We start from the raw sequence: 19,134 nt of genomic DNA, 5'->3' as shown, positions 1-19,134 counted from the left end.
AGGGGTTGCATCCTAAGAGTTCACCTATTTTTCGCATTACTAATATTTTACTTTCAGCGCTCAGACTCATTGCTTCTTGCATTGTCGGCAAATAAAAAAGCGCCTGTATTAAAAATGGCCGCCCCCGATTCCACACGACACCGCCGGTTGCCAGGCAAGGCGTGAGCGCGTCTCACTCAGCCCCTCCTCATCCGGCTCGCGCTCTGTCAGTAGAAAGAGCAGAGCTGGCACAGCCACCAAATCGCAGCGTGGGGTTTCTATGGCGTACGGGTGCGAGCAGCTAGATAGCCGGCCGGTTTCTTCAACTCCGCCCATTCTCCCATCAGCCTTCGCGTAGCGAATTCCAATGACGTAAAGAGCGTCTGTGCGGTTGTTTTTGTCATCGGCTCCGAATAATCGCCTCGCGGCTTCCGATTCAAATTGGCTAGGTGGCCGTTAACTTCGCGCCGGGAGCTCGAGGAGGCGACGGGGAAGGGGCCGTCCGCTTGTCTTATGTCTCTGGCAAAGTTTCCCGTTTGCCTCTCTCTTCCCAAAGGCAGCTGTTGTAGGCCCAGGCTGCCGTGGCTTCTGAGGAGGCGGCGGTAGTGGGAAGGGAAGTAGCGGAGGGGAGGGGAGGGGGGGCGTTGGTGGTCTGAGCCCTTGTCCCTGGGTCCCTCACTCAGAGGAAACTATTCACTCAGAATCGCTCCAGAGGGAAAGGATTGCATTTACCTTCGCGATGTCGTCGACAGATAACCTGAAGACGCGACTGAAAAAGCTCGAAGCAATGATCAGGGACCCGAAGTCTCCGGTAAACGCGGAATGTTTGTTGGTGAGTCCGAAGATGGGAAATGTTTTTTCTTTGCTTACACAACTTTTCTCTTTTCAACACCCACCCCAACTCAGACCGTGTTTAGAGCTGAAAATGCTGCAAGTTTAGTGCTTTCTGTTGTTTTGGCGGACATGAGACATGAATGTGAATTCGTGCAACTTTTTGATGTTCAGAACAGACAGACCGTCCTTCACAGTGAGAGGAAACTTAAGAATTATAAACAGCACAGGGAAAAAGTGCATGATTTGAATACGAAATGTGTCTTGACATTGAATTCGCGAATAATACACAGCATCTGGTGATTTTGCGCTAGATGTTCAGATTGCTAATCTGTTCATTGAAGTGGCTAAGCTTTTTAGTTGCACTGTGGTCTGTAGTGTCACCTTTTCCATATAAGCGATTGTTTTTTGGCTAGCTGACAGCAAGTTTGGGCCAGCACCATTCACTTGGCTGATAATTTGTCACGGACAATTGGTTTTGTTGAGTTGAAAAATCAGAACACTGCACTGAGATCATTTCTTTTTTTAAAAACATGCATTTTATACTTTGGTAGTTTCTGGTGTTGTCTGAAATTGCGCTTGGTACAGAATGGAAGTGTGACTGGTGGGTGATCATTATAAAAAGAAAGACTTGCATTTATATGGTGACTTTCACGACCACCAGTCATCTCAAAGTGCTTTACAGCCAATGAAGTACTTTTGACGTGTACTCACTGTCATATAGCAAATGTCATGGAAATAAAGCATGGTGGTAATTATATTGGCTGACATTTGAATCTTAAAATACATATAAACATATTTAACTAAATAGGAGATAGAGTAAGAGTGGATAATTTCAAAGGAAACATTGTCCTGGTGAATTGTCATTTGGAAGTGTCAATCATTAATCTACATTACATGTGTTATAGGGCTGGCACTTAGGCAGTAAAATATGGAAGGGTTCATTTCGGTGATGTAATTTGTAAGAACAAAGCTGAGGTGGTTTGTTATCTACCTATTTACATGTTAACTCTACCTGTTTATATCATTTAAATCATCTTGTCTGTGCTAATCTACATAATTTTCATACAATATTTATTGTATTGCTTTTTGGTGATGTGGGTTGGGGTCTTGACAGAATGCCAGACTGCCATGGGAATGGAAATGCAGTGATAGTTTAGATTTCATTATATGTTACAAGGATATAGCATAACATAAATTATATAATTTTTTGCAAATTTAATATCATTCTTTTACTCTACCTTTGCAGTACACTTTCTACGCATCTGCAAAGTGTAACTTCATTAAGTTGTATCCATGTGCACACTACCATTTTCAACTTTTTTGACTGTAAATCTGTAGCAGTATTAGTTCAAAACTGTTGCGTTACTTCTGACCCAATAGATGCTCTGAGGACACAGGTCTCAACTTCTTGTAGATGCTTATAAACAAAAATTTAGTTTGAATTTCATCCCTTGGCTCCTACACACGCTGTGGAACTGCTTGCCTGTTGCTTTTCGGTTCTGTAGATGCAAGAAAGTTTGAACCATGGTCTTAAGCCTGACACAACTCATCCTGATAACTTGTGTCAGAGAAGTTTATAGAAAGTTTTTGTTTTATGTAAAGTTTAATGTAAAAGATTTAAAAAGAACTGTCTTATTATTTAGATTTACTTATTTCACTATCGCAAAGTATTCCTGGCATAAAAATGCATTTGAATACCGGAGACCTGCAGTGCTAACTCTGAAAATGAGAAGAAAGCTGCTTGGCTAATAGTATGCAGTCCTATAGAATGATGTAGATTATTATCTATCCTAGCTGGGAGGTCATGCAACTTACAAAATGCTGATCAGCTGGACATGGCTATTAAAGTGACATATATTGATTTTTGTTCAACTAAAATTTCTTCTGGTAAGTCAGAGCAAGTAAACTAGCAAGAAGGGGCTTCAGAATACGTTTACTGATTCCTGTAGTCACCCTCTTTTTCTCGAGAAATTCAAAAAATGAAATTCCGATCATTTACTATGTTTCTATTTTTTTAACATAATGAAATGGCTTAAATACTAATTATTATTAAAGCTACCTCTTGAGATTGCCTTTCACAATAGCTATATCATTTGCATTCTGACAAAAGGTCATCGACCTGAAACATTAACCCTTGTTTCTTTCTCCACGGTTGCAACCTGACCTGCTGAATATTTCCAGTATTTTGTTTGTGGTTTTATTAGCATTTTAAAAACACTGGCTTAAAAGTGCCATTATATCTAGTATGAAAACTTTTTAAGGAACAAAATTTGAGCACATTTGAAAAAAACTATATTTTGGAATCACAATCACTTTCTTCACTAGTTTACATCAGAGTGTTGATGTATAGAAACTCTGGGAAAAATAAATGCCAGCTGATTTTGTTTTCTGAATACATTAAGCTCAAACAATTTTATAAAAGGCACATTATCTTCACAGGTGAATTATGGTTCTGTTTGTGAGGTTGATCATAACTCCGAGATAGTTATCACACCTCACTGTTGCCCATGACTTGTTCTATTTATATATCTGTTGAGTATCATCTTCGTCATGTGCCAAAAGCAAGATTGAAGTTCACAAAGAGAGAAGTTGAAAAGTTACTGATGAAATTTCACTTAATAGTAACAGAACAACTAGTTTTTAATATGCAGCTTGATCTGAGATTTCAATGTTCTTTTCTCTCTATCACTGCATCCCTCCCTCCCACCTCACCTCACCCCACCTCACCCCAACCTCCTGAATGAAGCGAAACCATTTTATGCAAAACAAGTAGTACATACCTGCATGTTGAGTTCCAAAGACTCTGCAGCGATATTCTTAATTGTCTTTTCAACAAAATCAATTTCCCACAGTATCACTAGGAATATGTCAAAACTAGAGATTGGTTTAGAACACACACTTTATCTCTGGGACCAGTGCTTGAAAGGCTGGTAGGATGCATCTATTTTTGAGTTGTATGGGCCTAGGGAAAAGAAACTTTATTCGTCGCTAAGGTTTTTCATAATAGATTAGTGAGAGGAAAAAAACAGGTGTACAGTATAAGTGGAAATGTAGCAGTAGAATTAGAAAGTTGTTGATGGAAATTTACATAGGCTTGGTAGTAGCACTCCAGAGACTTAAACATATTATCTACTTCAATATGCTGAGGAGTGCGACACTGTCAGAGGTGCTGTCTTTAAGATAAAAGGTTAAACCGAGGCCCTGTCTGTCCTCGTGGGTGGATGTGAAAGATCCCATGGCACTAAAGAAGAGGGCAATTGGCCCTTGTGTCCTGACCAATATTTATTCTTTAAGCAACATCACTAAAACAGATAACCTAGTCATTAATCTTATTGCTGGTTGTGGCACCTTGCTGTGCACCGATTGGCTGCCATATTTCCATATATTACAACAGTGACTACACTTCAAAAATACTTAATTGATTGTGAATCAATTTTTGATATCCTGAGGTTGTGAAAGGCGCTATATAAATGCAAGTTTTTATCCCTTCATAGGAAAGGGAGGAGGGGTGAATGGATGAGGCTTAGATAGGTGAAGTGTTCAAAATACTGTCTCCAGTGCTTCTGTTCTCAATATATGTGCAGATGAGTTAAACTTGAACACAATTTCTAAGTTTGCTAATGGCACAAAAGTAGTAGATTTGGCAATCTGGAGAGGTCTGAAAGCCTTTAGGAAGGCATAGTCAAGTTAGCAGAGAAGGCCAAAGGGAGATTTAATAGTTTTTAAAATTATGAAAAATTTTGATCGTGAACAGGGTAAGTCTATTTCCTCTGGTTGGGAGTACGTTACAAGGAGTAATCAAATGAAAATTGTCAGTGTGGTGAGAGGTTAGAAGAAATTACGTTGAAGGTTGGAATATGAAAAGCTTTATGAAAGTGAGTATTTGATACAGAGACTATTTCATTTTTCTAAGGGAAGATTACAGATTTTACAGGTAAAGGGACATCTGGCAATGGGAGGCTTTTAAAAGTGAGATAGGAAGAGTTCAGGGCTGGCATGTTCCTATTAGATGGAAGGGCATGGCTGGCATGCTTAGGGAACCTTGGTTGATGAGGGATATTGAGTGTTTGGTCAGGACAAAGAAGGAGGCATATGTCAGGTATAGGCAGCTGGCATCAAGCGAGTCCCTCGAGGAGTATAGGGGATGTAGGAGTACACTTACGAAGGAAATTAGGAGGGCGAAAAGGGGCCATGAGATGTCGCTGACAGATAAGATAAAGGAGAATCCTAAAAGATTCGAGAAGTATATTGAGAGTAAAAGGGTAGCTAGGGAGAGAGTAGGTCCCCTTAAGCATCAGTGTGGTAATCTATGTGTGGAGCCATGGGAAATGGGCGAGGTCTTAAATGAATTCTTCTCGTCTGTATTTACTGTGGAGAAGGTCAATGAAGCTAGTGAGTTCAAGGGAGGGAATGGCGATATCCTGGAGCATATCAACATTACAAAGGAGGAGGTGTTGGAGGTTTTGAAGCACATTAAGGTGGATAAATCCCCAGGGCCTGACCGAGTGTATCGTACGATGCTACGGGAAGCAAGGGAGGAGATTGCTGGGGCCCTGCCAGAGATTTCTGTGGCATCGTTAGCCACAGGTGAGGTACCGGAAGACTGAAGGATAGCTAATGTGCCTTTATTTAAGAAGGGCAGCAGGGATAAGCTAGGGAACTACAAGCCGGTGAGCCTTACATCAGTAGTGGGAAAGTTATTGGAAGGAATTCTGAGAGACAGGATTTATATGCATTTGGAAAGGCAAGGTCTGATTAGGGATAGTCAGCATGGCTTTGTGCGTGGGAAATCATGTCTCACGAATTTGATTGAGTTTTTTGAGGAGGTGACCAAGAGGATTGACGAGGGCAGGGCGATGGACGTGGTCCACATGGACTTTAGCAAGGTCCCGCATGGTCGGCTGGTCCAGAAGGTTCGAACACATGGGATCCAGAGTGAGCTAGCCAATTGGATACAAAATTGGCTTGGTGATAGGAGGCAGAGGGTGGTAGTGGAGGGCTGTTTCTCAGATTGGAGGCCGGTGACCAGTTGTGTGCCACAGGGATCGGTGCTGGGCCCTCTGTTGTTTGTCATATATATTAATGACTTGGATGTGAATGTAAGGGGCATGATTAGTAAGTTTGCACATGACACCAAAATTGGTGGTATAGTGGACAGTCTTCGACTCGCCACACTTTAGCCCCGCCTTTATGGCTGCCCGCCAGCTCTGGCGAACGCTGGCAACTGACTCCCACGACTTGTGATCAATGTCACAGGACTTCATGTCGTGTTTGCAGATGTCTTTAAAGCGGAGACATGGACGGCCGGTGGGTCTGATACCAGTGGCAAGCTCGCTGTACAATGTGTCTTTGGGGATCCTGCCATCTTCCATGCGGCTCACATGGCCAAGCCATCTCAAGCGCCGCTGACTCAGTAGTGTGTATAAGCTGGGGATATTGGCCGCCTCGAGGACTTCTGTGTTGGAGATACGGTCCTGCCACCTGATGCCAAGTATTCTCCGGAGGCAGCGAAGATGGAATGAATTGAGACGTCGCTCTTGGCTGACATACGTTGTCCAGGCCTCGCTGCCATAGAGCAAGGTACTGAGGACACAGGCTTGATACACTCGGACTTTTGTGTTCCGTGTCAGTGCGCCATTTTCCCACACTGTCTTGGCCAGTCTGGGCATAGCAGTGGAAGACTTTCCCATGCGCTTGTTGATTTCTGCATCTAGAGACAGGTTACTGGTGATAGTTGAGCCTAGGTAGGTGAACTCTTGAACCAACTCCAGAGCGTGGTCGCCAATATTGATGGAGCATTTCTGACGTCCTGCCCCATGATGTTCGTTTTTTTGAGGCTGATGGTTAGGCCAAATTCATTGCAGGCAGTCGATGTCACCTGTCGATGAGACTCGGCAGACACTCTTCAGTGTGAGATGTTAAAGCAGCATCGTCAGCAAAGAGGAGTTCTCTGATGAGGACTTTCCGTACTTTGGACTTCGCTCTTAGACGGGCAAGGTTGAACAACCTGCCCCCTGATCTTGTGTGGAGGAAAATTCCTTCTTCAGAAGAGACTTAGCAGTTGGCAGGAAAAAAGACAGAGGTGCAAGGGGAGAGCCAACTGTGTAACAGCCCCGACCAACAAATTTTTCTGCAGCACCTGTGGAAGTGCCTGTCACTCTAGAATTGGCCTTTATAGCCACTCCAGGCGCTGCTCCACGCACCACTGACCACCTCCAGGCACTTAGCCATTGTCTCTCAAGATAAGGAGGCCAAAGAAAGTGGACAGTGAAGAAGGTTGTATAAGGTTACAACAGGAGATAAACTGGGGAAGTGGGCAAGGGATTGGCAAATGGAATTTAACGCAGACAAGTGCAAAGTGATGCATTTTGGGAAGTTAAACCGGGGCAGGACATATACAGTGCTTGGCAGGGCCCTGGGGAGTGTTGTTGAGCAGAGAGACCTTGTGGTGCAAGTACAGAGTTCCCTGAAAGTGGCAACGCAGGTAAACAGGGTGGTGAAGAAGATGTATGGCATGCTTGCCTTCATCGGCCGAGGCATTGAGTACAAGAGTTGGGATGTCATGTTGCAGTAATACATAACGTTGGTTAGGCCGCATTTGGAGTACTGTGTGCGGTTCTGGTCGCTGCACTACAGGAAATATGTGATTAAGCTAGAAAGGGTGCAGAAAAGATTCACAAGGATGTTGTCTGGCTTGGAGGGCTTGAGTTATAAAGAGGTATTGGATAGGCTGGGTCTATATTCCCTGGAGCGAAGGAGGCTGAGAGGGGACATGATAGAGGTATATAAAATTATGGGAAGCATAGATAGGGTAGATAGCCATAGCATGGTTGGGGTGACTAAAACTAGAGGGCATAGATTTAAGGTGAGAGGGAGGAGGTTTAAAGGGGATCAAAGGGGTTAATTTTTCATACAAAGAAGTGGGTATCTGGAATGTGCTGCCAGAGGAGGTGGTGGAGGCAGGAACAGTAGCAACATTTAAGAGGCATCTGGACAGGCACTTGAATGAGTAAGGCATAGAGGGATATGGAATTAATACAGACAGGTGAGATTAGTATAGATAGGCATTATGGTCGGCATGGACGCGGTGGGCCGAAGGGTCTGTTTCTATGCTGTATGACTCTAAGATCAAATATTTGGAGCAGATGAAGATACTCTGTTACGGGGAGAGAAAAGGATTAGTTTTGATTTGGTCTTGTATAGACCAAGCAGCGATGCGTTGGGTCGAATGATCTCCTGTGCTGTAAATGTCTGATTATCTGTCATAGCGATGCGAAAATTGCTCTGGTGATGAACATTGAGTTGGATGAGTATAATTTTATACATCAATAAAACTCACTTTCCCCAGATCTGCAAATCGACAAAACTTGTACTAAGTCGCTTGTGTCTTCAGTTATATATGGGAAGTAAAATGTGTTCATGCTGCATAATTCAATAGCGAAACTGCCTATGATTTTATAATAACCTCATAACCTTGTTTGCATTGTTCAGTTGGAACCTAGTTAAGGAAAAACCTTCAGATGAGTTGGCTCCCATTTGTGACAATGTAGAGAGTTAATTAAATCCATTGTTTTCAAAGGGTTTGAATAATTTAGGCTAGAAGAAGTGAAGTTGACTTTGCTTTTCTGGCACTATAATTGTAACAGATGTAAAGGTGAATTTTCGTACCCAAAAACACTCAAAAGTAGTCCAACCGCAGTTGAAGCTATTTTCAGGGGATTTACCTGCTCTGTGGCTTCTTCTTTATGTTAGTTTTTTTTATATAAAATTAAGGGATTGGGCTTGTTTGTTAAATGAACTGCTGCAAGTGGAACCGAGCTGTAACAGACCTGGAAACTTCGGGTTTGATTCCTAGTTTTAGCTGAGTTATTTGAACTTTTTAAAAATATATATTTTATATATATATTCTTTCATGGCATGTGGGCATTGCTGGCAAGGCCAATATTGTCTATCCCTAATATAATGTGCTGCACAGATGCTGCCAGACCTGCTGAGTGGTTCCAGCATTTCTTGTTTTTATTTCAGATTTCCAGCATCCGCAGTATTTTGCTTTTATATTATTGTCCATCCCTAATTGCCCTTGAGAAGATGGTAGTGAGCTGCCACCTTAAACCGCTGCAGTTCATGTGTTTTAGGTACACCCACCATGCTTTTAGAGAGAGATTTTCAGGATTTTGACCCAGCGACAGTGAAGGAACAGCAGTTATAGTTCCAAGGCAAAGTAGGAGCTCATGGTTTGGGGGTAACTTATTAGTATGGATAGAAGATTGGCTGGCTGGCAGGAAACAGAGTATGCATAAATGGCTCCTTTTCTGATTGGCACGATGTGACGAGTGGAGTCCCGTAGGGGTCTGTGCTGGGGCCTCAACTTTTTACAATTTATATCAATGCTTAGATGAGGGGAGCGATGGCATGGTAGCTAAATTTGCAGATGACACAAAGAAAGGTAGGAAAGTATGTTGTGATGAGGACATGAGATTACAGACCAATTATAGATAGGTTGACTGGTCAAAAATCTGGCAGATGGAGTATAATGTGGGAAAATATGAAATTGTACACTTTAGCAGGAAGAATAAAAAAGCGGAGTATTATTTAAACAGAGAATGACTGCAGAACCCTGAAATGCAGAGGGTGGCACAGTGGTTAGCATCGCAGCCTCTCAGCTCCAGCAACCCGGGTTTGGTTCTGGGTACTGTCTGTGTGGTGTTTGCAAGTTCTCCCTGTGACCACGTGGGTTTCCGCCGGGTGCTCTGGTTTCCTCCCACAGCCAAAGACTTGCAGGTTGATAGGTAAATTGGCCATTGTAAATTGCCCCTAGTGTTGGTAGGTGGTAGGAGAATGGTGGGGATGTGGTTGGGAATATGGGATTAATGTAGGATTAGTATAAATGGGTGGTCGTTGGTCGGCACAGACTTGGTGGGCCGAAGGGCCTGTTTCAGTGCTCTGTGACCTAGGTGTTCTAGTGCATGAGTCACAAAAGGTTAGTATGTAAGTATAGCAAGTAATAAAGAAGACTAACAGAATGCTATCCTTTATTACGAGAGGAATTGAAAATATAAGTAAGGATGTTATGCATCACTTATACAGGGTATTGGCGAGACCACATCTCGAATACTGTGTGCAGCTTTGGTCTCCTTATTTAAGGAAGGATGTGAATGCGTTGGAGGCAGTTCAGAGAAGGTTTACTAGATTGATGCCTGGAATGAGTGGGTTGTCTTATGAAGAAAGGTTGGACAGACTGGGCTTGTTTTCACTGAAGTTTAGAAGAGTGAGGGGAAACTTGATCGAAGTATATAAGATCCTGAATGGTCTTGACAAGGTGTTTGTGGAGAGGGTGTTCCTCTTGTGGGTGAGTCCAAAACTAGGGGGCACTGTTTTGAAATTAGGGGTTTCCCTTTTAGAACAGAGATGAGGAAACATTTTTTCTCTGCGGGTTGCATGACTTTGGAATTCTCTGCTTCAGAAGATGGTGGAGGCAGGGTCATTGAATATTTTTAAGGTGGAGATAGATTGGTTCCTTTGCCCAACAAGAATCCAAGATTATCGGGGGTAGATGGGAATTTGAAATTCGAGACAGAAACAGATCAACCATGATCTTATTGAATGGCGGAGCAGGCTCGACAGACTGGCCTATTTCTGCTCCTAATTCGTATGGTTGTATGGTAAGGCTGATGGTTACTTGGGAGATAAACTTGCAAGTAGAGGTCTCTGGTTTGGGAGGTGCTGTTGAAGGAGTTTTGGCAAGCTACTGAAGTGCATCTTGTAGATGGTACATCCTGCTGTCACTGTGTGCTTGTGATATAGGGAGTGAATGTTGAAGTTGGAGGATGGGGTGCTGATCAAGCAGGCTGCTTTGTCTTGAATGGTGACAAGCTTCTTGAGTGTTGTTGGAGCTGCACTCATCCAGGCATGTGGAAAGTATTCTATTCCACTCCTGATTGTGCTTTGTGGAGTCAGGAGGTGAGTTGCCCTCTGCAGAATTTCCTGCCTCTGGCCTGCCCTTGCAGCTATAGTATTTATATGGCTGATCCAGTTAAGTTTCTGGTCATGGAACCAGCAGGATGTTGACGATGGGGGGAAATTGAGCAATGGGAGCAGCAAGGGGAGATGGTTAGATTCTCTCTTGTTGGAGATGGTCATTGCCTGGCACTTATGTGCCACAAATGTTGCTTGCCACTTATTAGCCCAAGCCTGAATGTTGTCTTGGTCTTGCTGCATGTGGGAACATACTGCTTCAGTATCTGAGGAGTTGCGAATGGTATTGAACACTCTGCAATCATCAGTGAACATCCCCACGTCTGGCCTGATATTGGAGGGATGGTCATTGATGAAGCAGCTAAAGATGATTGAGCCTACAGAGCTGGTGACAGTAGTCTTGGCACAGTTAACCTTGATGCACCTGTGTTAGAGAGGAAAAAGTCACAGGGGTTCTTGCTTCTGACTGCTATACAATAACCCTTTTAGAAAATACTGAGCTTTGTTGTTGTGATCTCATTGTCTGAGCTTGCATGGCAAATGATGAGTATTCAAATGAAAATTCAGTGTGGTGAGAAGTTAGAAGAAATTACATAGAAGATAAGAATATGAAAATCTTTTTTAAAGGGAGTATTCGATAGAGACCATTGCATTTTTTTAAGGGAAGATTAGAGGAAATACTTGAAGCAGAGGAAGATACTCTTTTATGGGGATTAGTTTTGGCACAAGAGGGTGATTGGTAGAGATGTATTCTTGATTCAGGAGAAAATTGAATGGAAAAAGTTAAGGAAATGGTTGACATAACTGAACAATGCACCTGCTCATTTACAGGACCTGGTTTCTGATCATGCCTGAACTAATGGGATAAAAGACTCTTTTCTGCTTTCTGTGAGGGTCTTAGATAAAAGTAGCTAAAGCAGTCTGCCTGATCCTAGTGGTCTGCACAAAGCACAGCATTGACAAGCGCTGTTGTTTTTCTTATGCAAGTACTAAGATGACAAGGCACATCTACTTTTCTCTTTCCTATTTTAACACCATCTTTTATGCCCTGGGTTGGTTTCCCGTCAAGAGAGAGCAATACGTCTTGGTGGTGGGAAAAAATGCAGCAACTGACTCCATTCTGGCCACATTTCAAAGTGTTGCAAAGAATGTGGCTTTTCATGTGTTTTTTTCCCTCTTGTTCATGTGCAAACATACTGGGCATCCATGCTACATGCTGCTGTGTGTACTTTCCATTCTAATATTTCCTTTTCTTCCCTCCTGATGACTGTGACTTACACTGGAATTTAGTTTCACAGGTTGCAACCTTTAGTACTGTAATCACTTGAGGAATGATCACTTGAGGGGTCGTAACCGCATGAAGAGTCTTCCCTGGTAGGAAGCCTCCTGGTTTCATCTATTGTCTACACACAGGTTTCCAGCAGATGTTGGTAGATAACTTTTAATGGTGGGAACCATGACTGACTTATTTCCACCACGCCCCCACCCCACGCCTCTGTCAGGTCACAGAAGTTAATTTTAGTGCCTGATAACATATGTTGATATGGAACAGGCTGGAAACTGAACATATATCATCATTTTTTTTTTATGGTTAAGTTTGTGCATCAAGCTGCTGGAGCTATGCTTTTTTTTTGTTCACTCCTTTCAGCCTCATTAACAATTATCACTGGAATACTTGAAAGATAAGTTACCTTATGCCTACATTAATTTTTCCACACGTTGCAACTTGGAGCTCAATAATGTGCATTTTTAGTGAAGACAAATTAGCTGAATTTTTTAAATTGATACTTAACCTCACATTTCCCCACATTATACTTTATCTGCCATCTTCTTGCCCACTCATGCATAATCTATCTGTATCCCTATGCAGACTCTTTTTATGCCCTCCACACAGCTTACAGCAGACTTTTCCACCTAGATTTGTATCGTCAGCAAACGTGGATCATTACACTCGGTCCCTTCGTCTGAGTCATTAATATAGATTGTAAATAGATGAGGCTCCAGCACTGATCCTTGTGGCACCCCACTCTTCACATCCTCTTTTAGAACCTTTGGATGTCAGCTGTCAGGTCCAGGGATATGTTGGTTTTTAGGCGCACTAATTTCTCAAGTATTTTTTTCTTCACTAATAATTACTTCAGTTCTTCATTCTCATTCGACCCTTGGTTCCCGACATTACCTGGTATGTTTTTGGTGTCTTCTACTGTGAAGATAGATGCAAAATATTTAATGATTCTACCATTTCTTTATTCCACATTATAATTTCCCCGTCTCAGCTTCTCAAGAATCCACATTTACTTTTGTTGCTCTCTTTCTACATACTTGTAGGAGCTCTTGCGTTTGTTTTTACGTTTCTGGCTTGTTTACTCTCATTCCATTTTCTTCCTCAGTCAATTTTTTTTTTTTGGTCATCCTTTTTTGGTTTCTAAAAGTTTCCCAATCCTCAGGCTTGCAACTCTTCTTGACAACAATATACGCCCCTTTTAATCTAATTTCTCAAAGGAATGTATATTTCTTGAGAATTATTTCTTTAAATGTTCACCATTGATTATCTAATTTCACACCATTTAATCTAATTTCCCAATTTACCTTGCCCAACTTGCCTCTCACCTGCATAACTGGCTTTAATTTAATTTAGGACTCTAGTTTCAGACTTAAGTATGCCACTCTTAAAATCGATGTGAAATTCTTCATATTATAATCACGCTTCCCCAGAGGATCCCTTACTGTGAGATTACTAATTAACCCTATCTCATTACACAAGACGGGATCTGAAATAGCCTCTTTTCTGGTTGCATATGTATTGTTCTAGGAAACTGTCTCAAATCTATTCCATGAATTTGTCCTCCAAAGTGCTTTTTCAAATTTGATTTGTCTGGTCTACATGAAGATTGAAGCCCCTCGTGATTATTGCATTATCTTTGGTACAAACTCCCTTTATTTGTTGATTTAATAACATGTCCAACTGTATAGCTACTATTGGGAGGCTTATAAACTGCACCAACCAGTGTTTTCTGATCCTTGTTATTTCTTGCGTCCACCCATACTGATACTAATTCCTGCTCTTCCGAGCCAAGATCCTTGCTCACTACTACCCTTGCGTTATCCTGTTATCAGGACTAACCCCCTGCCCTTTTCCATTTTGTCTTGTGTTACGACCAGGTGAGAAAGGTGTTAAGGGTCTTTTACTGTCTTCACCTGGTCTTACTGTAACAGGGTTTAATTTTAAACAGTGTTTTGAGCTCTCCTCTTTGTGAATCCTCGTTCACAGCTTTCAAAGTATAAGGCAAAAAAATGAGCACACCAGGTTTTCATTAGGTTTAAAGAAGAAAAGTGAAATTTATTCAACCTTAAACTTAAACTCTAATAGGGTTAATGTCTACAGATATACGACACGCCCATGCTAGCATTCACACTGGATACACACATGAAAATAGGGACTGAAAAGAGCAGAAGAAAAATAAAATAGAGGTTTGAGACAATCTCCGAAAGATTTTTTTTTACTGTACTTTGAGCTCGCTGTAAGGTCCTTGGTTGTAGGTAGTCTTGCTTTTCGTTGGGGCTCAGTATTCTTCTTAAACCTTGTTCACTAGGAGATGTTTCTCTCTTGGGGTTCATACGTCTTCAATGGTTTCCGAAGTTGATGAGAGCAGACAGGAGAGAGGTGTTCTTTATCCAGGAGCTAACAGCCTTCTGATTTCAAATTCCTTGTTGGAAGCTTAAATTCAAAAAACTCCCAGTCAGTCAGTCATGTGACCAAACTGGCCCGACCACGTCTGTTTGTGTATCTGGCCATCTTAATAGTTAATCTGGAATGCTTCAATGTCTGGTAATCAAAAGTCCATTGCGGATTAAATTGGAGCAGGGAATAGCTCCTTTGACCTTTTTGAAGTACTTGTTTGTTGATATGCTAATGTCTCTCTCCAGCCAAAGTCTCCAATTGTTTTTCAAAGCAAGTTCTTTCTTCACCAGCAGTTTAAATCAGTGCTTGTGTGGGGAAATTAATTTTCCTCATTCTTGGCAGGTTGCCTGACACTTGTCTTTTTTGGTATGCCAAGTACCCTGGAATATTTAGTTCTCAAGCATTGTCACCAAGCGACCATTTCTCTAACGCAAGAAACAGGAGCAGGAGTAGACCATATAGCTCATCAAGCCTGCTCTGCAATCCAACATAATCATTGCTGATCCCAGGCTCAACTCCATTTTCCTACCTGCTAATGAATACAAGATCAACCCATTTGTCTTTATTTGTGCTATTACTTTGTCCATCATGTTACTACTTTTGCTGATTTGACCTTATTCACTATTAACATTAATCAATCTATCCCTTCCTGTCACACACTGCTTACCTTTACCCAAATCACTACACTTCTCTATGACCTTGCTCTTTATCTGTATAAAATTTTCCCCTCATCTGAACCCTTCTCCACCCACTTTTTAGTTTCAAGCACTATCTACAGCCCTAATTATTCGATTTAACAGGACACTGGTACCAGCCTGGTTTCCAGCAAATTGTCATGTTAATTTGCCAATGGAGAATTTATGGGGTTTACCACCATTGCAGGGAATTCTGACCCATTATATGCAATCAGTGCTGCCTGACAGTCACATGGTTATGGATTCAAGCTCTGTACCGAGGGAATGTTGCACTGTTCAAGATGTTAGCTTTTGGATGAAATGAGAAGTTCAGTGGAGGACCCATCTGCCGTTCAGATTTTGTACGATGCTCAGAAAGCCCTTCAGTGGATATCATCAGGAAGCCCTTTTGTTATCAGTTGGGAAATAATGATCACTCCAGGAAGACATTGGCAGGGGTGTGTGAGAAAAAGACGTTCTACAAAAAAAGACGTCAACCGTGCACATAAGTGGAGCTATTTGGTAAATTACCCATTAAAAATAGTTTCAAAACATGATGGAGTTTTATTGTAGATAGTAATCATAAAAAGCCAATTCCAAGGGATTTTTTTTTGTATTATTCTGTGAATCATTTTGGGGTAAACAACACAAGCACATGCAATGAAAAGTGGAGATTCAGCTGAGTAGGCAAAGAAAGGTTCCTGTTTTAAAAAAAAAAATTCTCATCTCTTTAGCTGTCTCTGTGCTGTTGGTTAGGCTGACAGGTGACCAGTTTCCAGACTTCATAAATGTTGCTTTGAACTAGCTTCTTGAATGCATGTTTCATTTTTGAATCTTTCTATCTCTCTTTTGCCTATTCTCACATTCAGATGAAAGCAAGTAACATTTGGTTTCTAGTTTGTGCCTATCTTCAATCTGGCTAATAACATGTTGATGTGCATAGTCTGTGTGAACATTTTTGGCAGCTGCTGGTTATCTTAGTTATATTTTATCTACTCCCCGGCCCCCTTTTTTTCCTTTTGGCGCTGACTCATGTTTGCACTTTCATGGTGCTAGGATCCCTTTGATAGCTTACCTGACCAAATATTCTTGATGTGTAAACCTGGATCATCACTGTCAGTAAGCAACTTGATTGTGGGGATAGTATAACTGCTTGATCTTGTCATCTCTAATGTCCACACAAGTTGGTGTTTCAATATAGGTCACTACATAACAATCAGGAGCAGGAACGTTGCCTTTTTCCCCCCCTTCTTGGATTTATTTTATTTAGAGATACACAGCACTGAAACAGGCCCTTCGGCCCACCGAGTCTGTGCCGACCAAGAACCACCCATTTATACTAACCCTACAGTAATCCCATATTCCCTACCACCTACCTACACTAGGGGCAATTTACAATGGCCAATTTACCTATCACCTGCAAGTCTTTGGCGGTGGGAGATGGCTTTGTGCCATTTGTAGTGCCTTCATCACTGTCCTGGCTGAAATCTGCTAACTCAGCACAGATTATGATTTGAATTTTGGATCTTTCTGATCATTGTGGCTCAGTACCATAGTGGTCAGTCCATATTATCAACTAATGTATCCTCTAATTTGTTTTTTGTAGTGCGCAGTCTCTTTAAATGTTTTTGCTTTGCTGTGCACAGATGGTAACTTGATACAGCCAACATGTGCACTGCCTGTGCAGGAACTTTCGGGATGCTGCACATTTTAGTGGGAACTTTGATACTAACTGAGTTTGTTTTGTAAATGCTTTTTTAAAAGAAATGGTTAGCAATGTTAGGATAGCATATAGGTTAGAATAGTAGCACCAGGCTTGGGGAGCAAGTGCTATTATAGTGGTGTAATTGAGTGCTGCAAATGATGTAGCAAAATAAATTAAAATATATATTTTTTTGAAAAAAATCTGCACTTAGTTATTTGCAACTCAGTTGCATCAGTTATTCTTCAGTAGTTACTTGAAACCCAGCCCAGTCAACCTTAAAGTCCTCCTCACAAATATCTGGAGACTTGTTCCAAGATTGAAAGAGCTGTCCCACAGACTAGTCAAGCAACAGCCTGATGTAGTCATAGATTCATACCTTTTTCAGCCAACATCCCAGACTCCTCCATCACTATCCCTGGGTATGTCCTGTCCAACCAGCAGGACAGACACATCAGAAGTGGCAGCATAGTGGTATATACTCGGGAGGGAATGGCCCTGGGAGTCCTCAACATTGACTCCAGGCCTCATGAAGTCTCATGGCATCAGGTCAAACGTGAGCAAGGAAACTTCCTGCTGGTTATCACCTACCGCCCTCCCTCAACGCATGAATTAGCACTCCTTCATGTTGCGCACCACTTGGAAGAAACTATTGTAGGCAGCAGGGCACAGAATGTACTCTGGGTGGGTGCCTCGTTCTCACCAATTTACCTGTCGTTACTGAATCTGCTCATGACTGTGTTGGTAGGAATGACTACCGCACAGTGGAGACAAAGTTCCATCTTCACACTGAGGACACCTATCAGATTGTTTGGTGCTATCGCTGTACTAAATGAGAGAGCGGTTCAAGAAGGCAGCTCACCACCACCTTCTCAAGGGCAATGAGGGATGGGCAATAAATGTTGGCCTGGCCAGTGATGCCCACATTCCATGAATGAATTAAAAAAAAAAAGATTCAGATCTAGCAGTTCAAAACTGGGCATCCACGAAGTGCTGTGGGACATCAGCAGCAGAAGAATTTATTCACCCACAATTTGTAACCTCAGGGTCTGACATATCCCTCACTTTAGCATTACCATTGAGCTTGGGGACCAACCCAAGTTCAGTGGGAATATGGAAGAGTGTGCCACAAGCAGCAGCAGGTGTACCTAAAAATGAAGTGCCAACCTGGTGAAGCTACAACACAGAACTGTGCTAAACAGAGAAAGCAACATGCTATAGACCCAGCTAAGCAATCCCATAACCAACAAATTAGATCAAAGCTCTGCAGATCTGTCCTATCCAGTTCTGAATGCAAGTGGATAATTAATCAACTGATGGGAGGAGAAGGCTTCGTGAACTATCCCCATCCTCCTAGACGGTGGAATCTAGCCTGTAAGTGCAAAAGATGAGGCTGAAGCATTTGCAGGCATTTTCAGCCAAAAGTACTGAGTGGGTGATCCATCTCCAACCTTCTCCTGTGATGGCCGCTTTCACAGAAACCAATCTTCAGCCAGTTCAATTCACTCCATGTGATATTAAGAAACAGCTGAGCATACTGGATCTAGCAAAGGCTGTGGGTCCCAACAACACCTGGTTGAAGTCTTGTTCCAAAACTGCCCATGCTTAAATCCAAGCTGTTCCAATATTGTTACAGCACTAGGATTGACCCAACAAAGTGAAAAATTGCCCAGTTATGTCCTGTCCACAAAAAGCAAGACTTATCCAGTCTGACCAGTTACTACCCATCAGTCTACTCTCTATCATCATCAAAGTGATGGAAGGGAACGTGGACAGTGCTATCAAGTGGCACTTACCAATAACCTGCTCACCGATGCTCCGCGTGGGTTTGGCCAGGACCACGCTGCTCCAGACTTCATTACAGCTTTGGTCCAAACATGGATCAATGAGCTGAATGGTGAGGTGAGACTGACTGCTTTTGTCATCAAGACAGCATTTTGACCGAGTTTCACATCAAGGAACCTGAGTAAAATTGGATCGAGGGAGTTGTTGGAGAAAGCTCTCCATCGGCTGAAATCATAGTACAAAAGAAGGTAGTTGTGGTTATTGGAAGCCAGTCATCTCAGTGCCAGGGCATCACTCTGGCAGTGTTCTAGGTCCAACCATCCTCAGCTGCTTTATCTGTGACCTTCCCTTCATCATAAAATCAGAAGTGGGGGTGTTTGCAGTGTTCAGTTCCATTTGCAATTCTTCAGATAACGAAACAGTCTGTGTCTGCATACAGCAAGACCTGGACAACATTCTGACTTGGGCTAATAAGTGGCAAGTAACATTTGTGTCATACAAGT

At 42.2% G+C, this 19,134-nt stretch overlaps 1 protein-coding gene across 4 annotated transcripts in view; it reads left to right on the top strand.

Annotated features, from left to right (window-relative positions):
• The first annotated feature begins 322 nt into the window (after window positions 1-322).
• Window positions 323-19,134, top strand: part of rock2a (rho-associated, coiled-coil containing protein kinase 2a) — a 332,194-nt gene continuing 313,382 nt past the window's right edge. The window contains exon 1 of one of the 4 annotated variants that reach the window (XM_068022672.1): window positions 323-811. In XM_068022672.1, the coding sequence (XP_067878773.1) occupies window positions 719-811 (93 nt within the window). In that variant the 5' untranslated portion in view covers window positions 323-718. The remainder of the gene's footprint in view (window positions 812-19,134) is intronic. The other 3 variants (XM_068022681.1, XM_068022689.1, XM_068022696.1) reach the window with 3 other exon arrangements.

This window comes from Heterodontus francisci, chromosome 3, assembly GCF_036365525.1.
Source record: "Heterodontus francisci isolate sHetFra1 chromosome 3, sHetFra1.hap1, whole genome shotgun sequence".
Classification (NCBI taxonomy): Eukaryota; Metazoa; Chordata; class Chondrichthyes; order Heterodontiformes; family Heterodontidae; genus Heterodontus; species Heterodontus francisci.
Note: the sequence above shows the minus strand (reverse complement) of the source record. Positions and strands in the feature narration are given on the sequence as shown.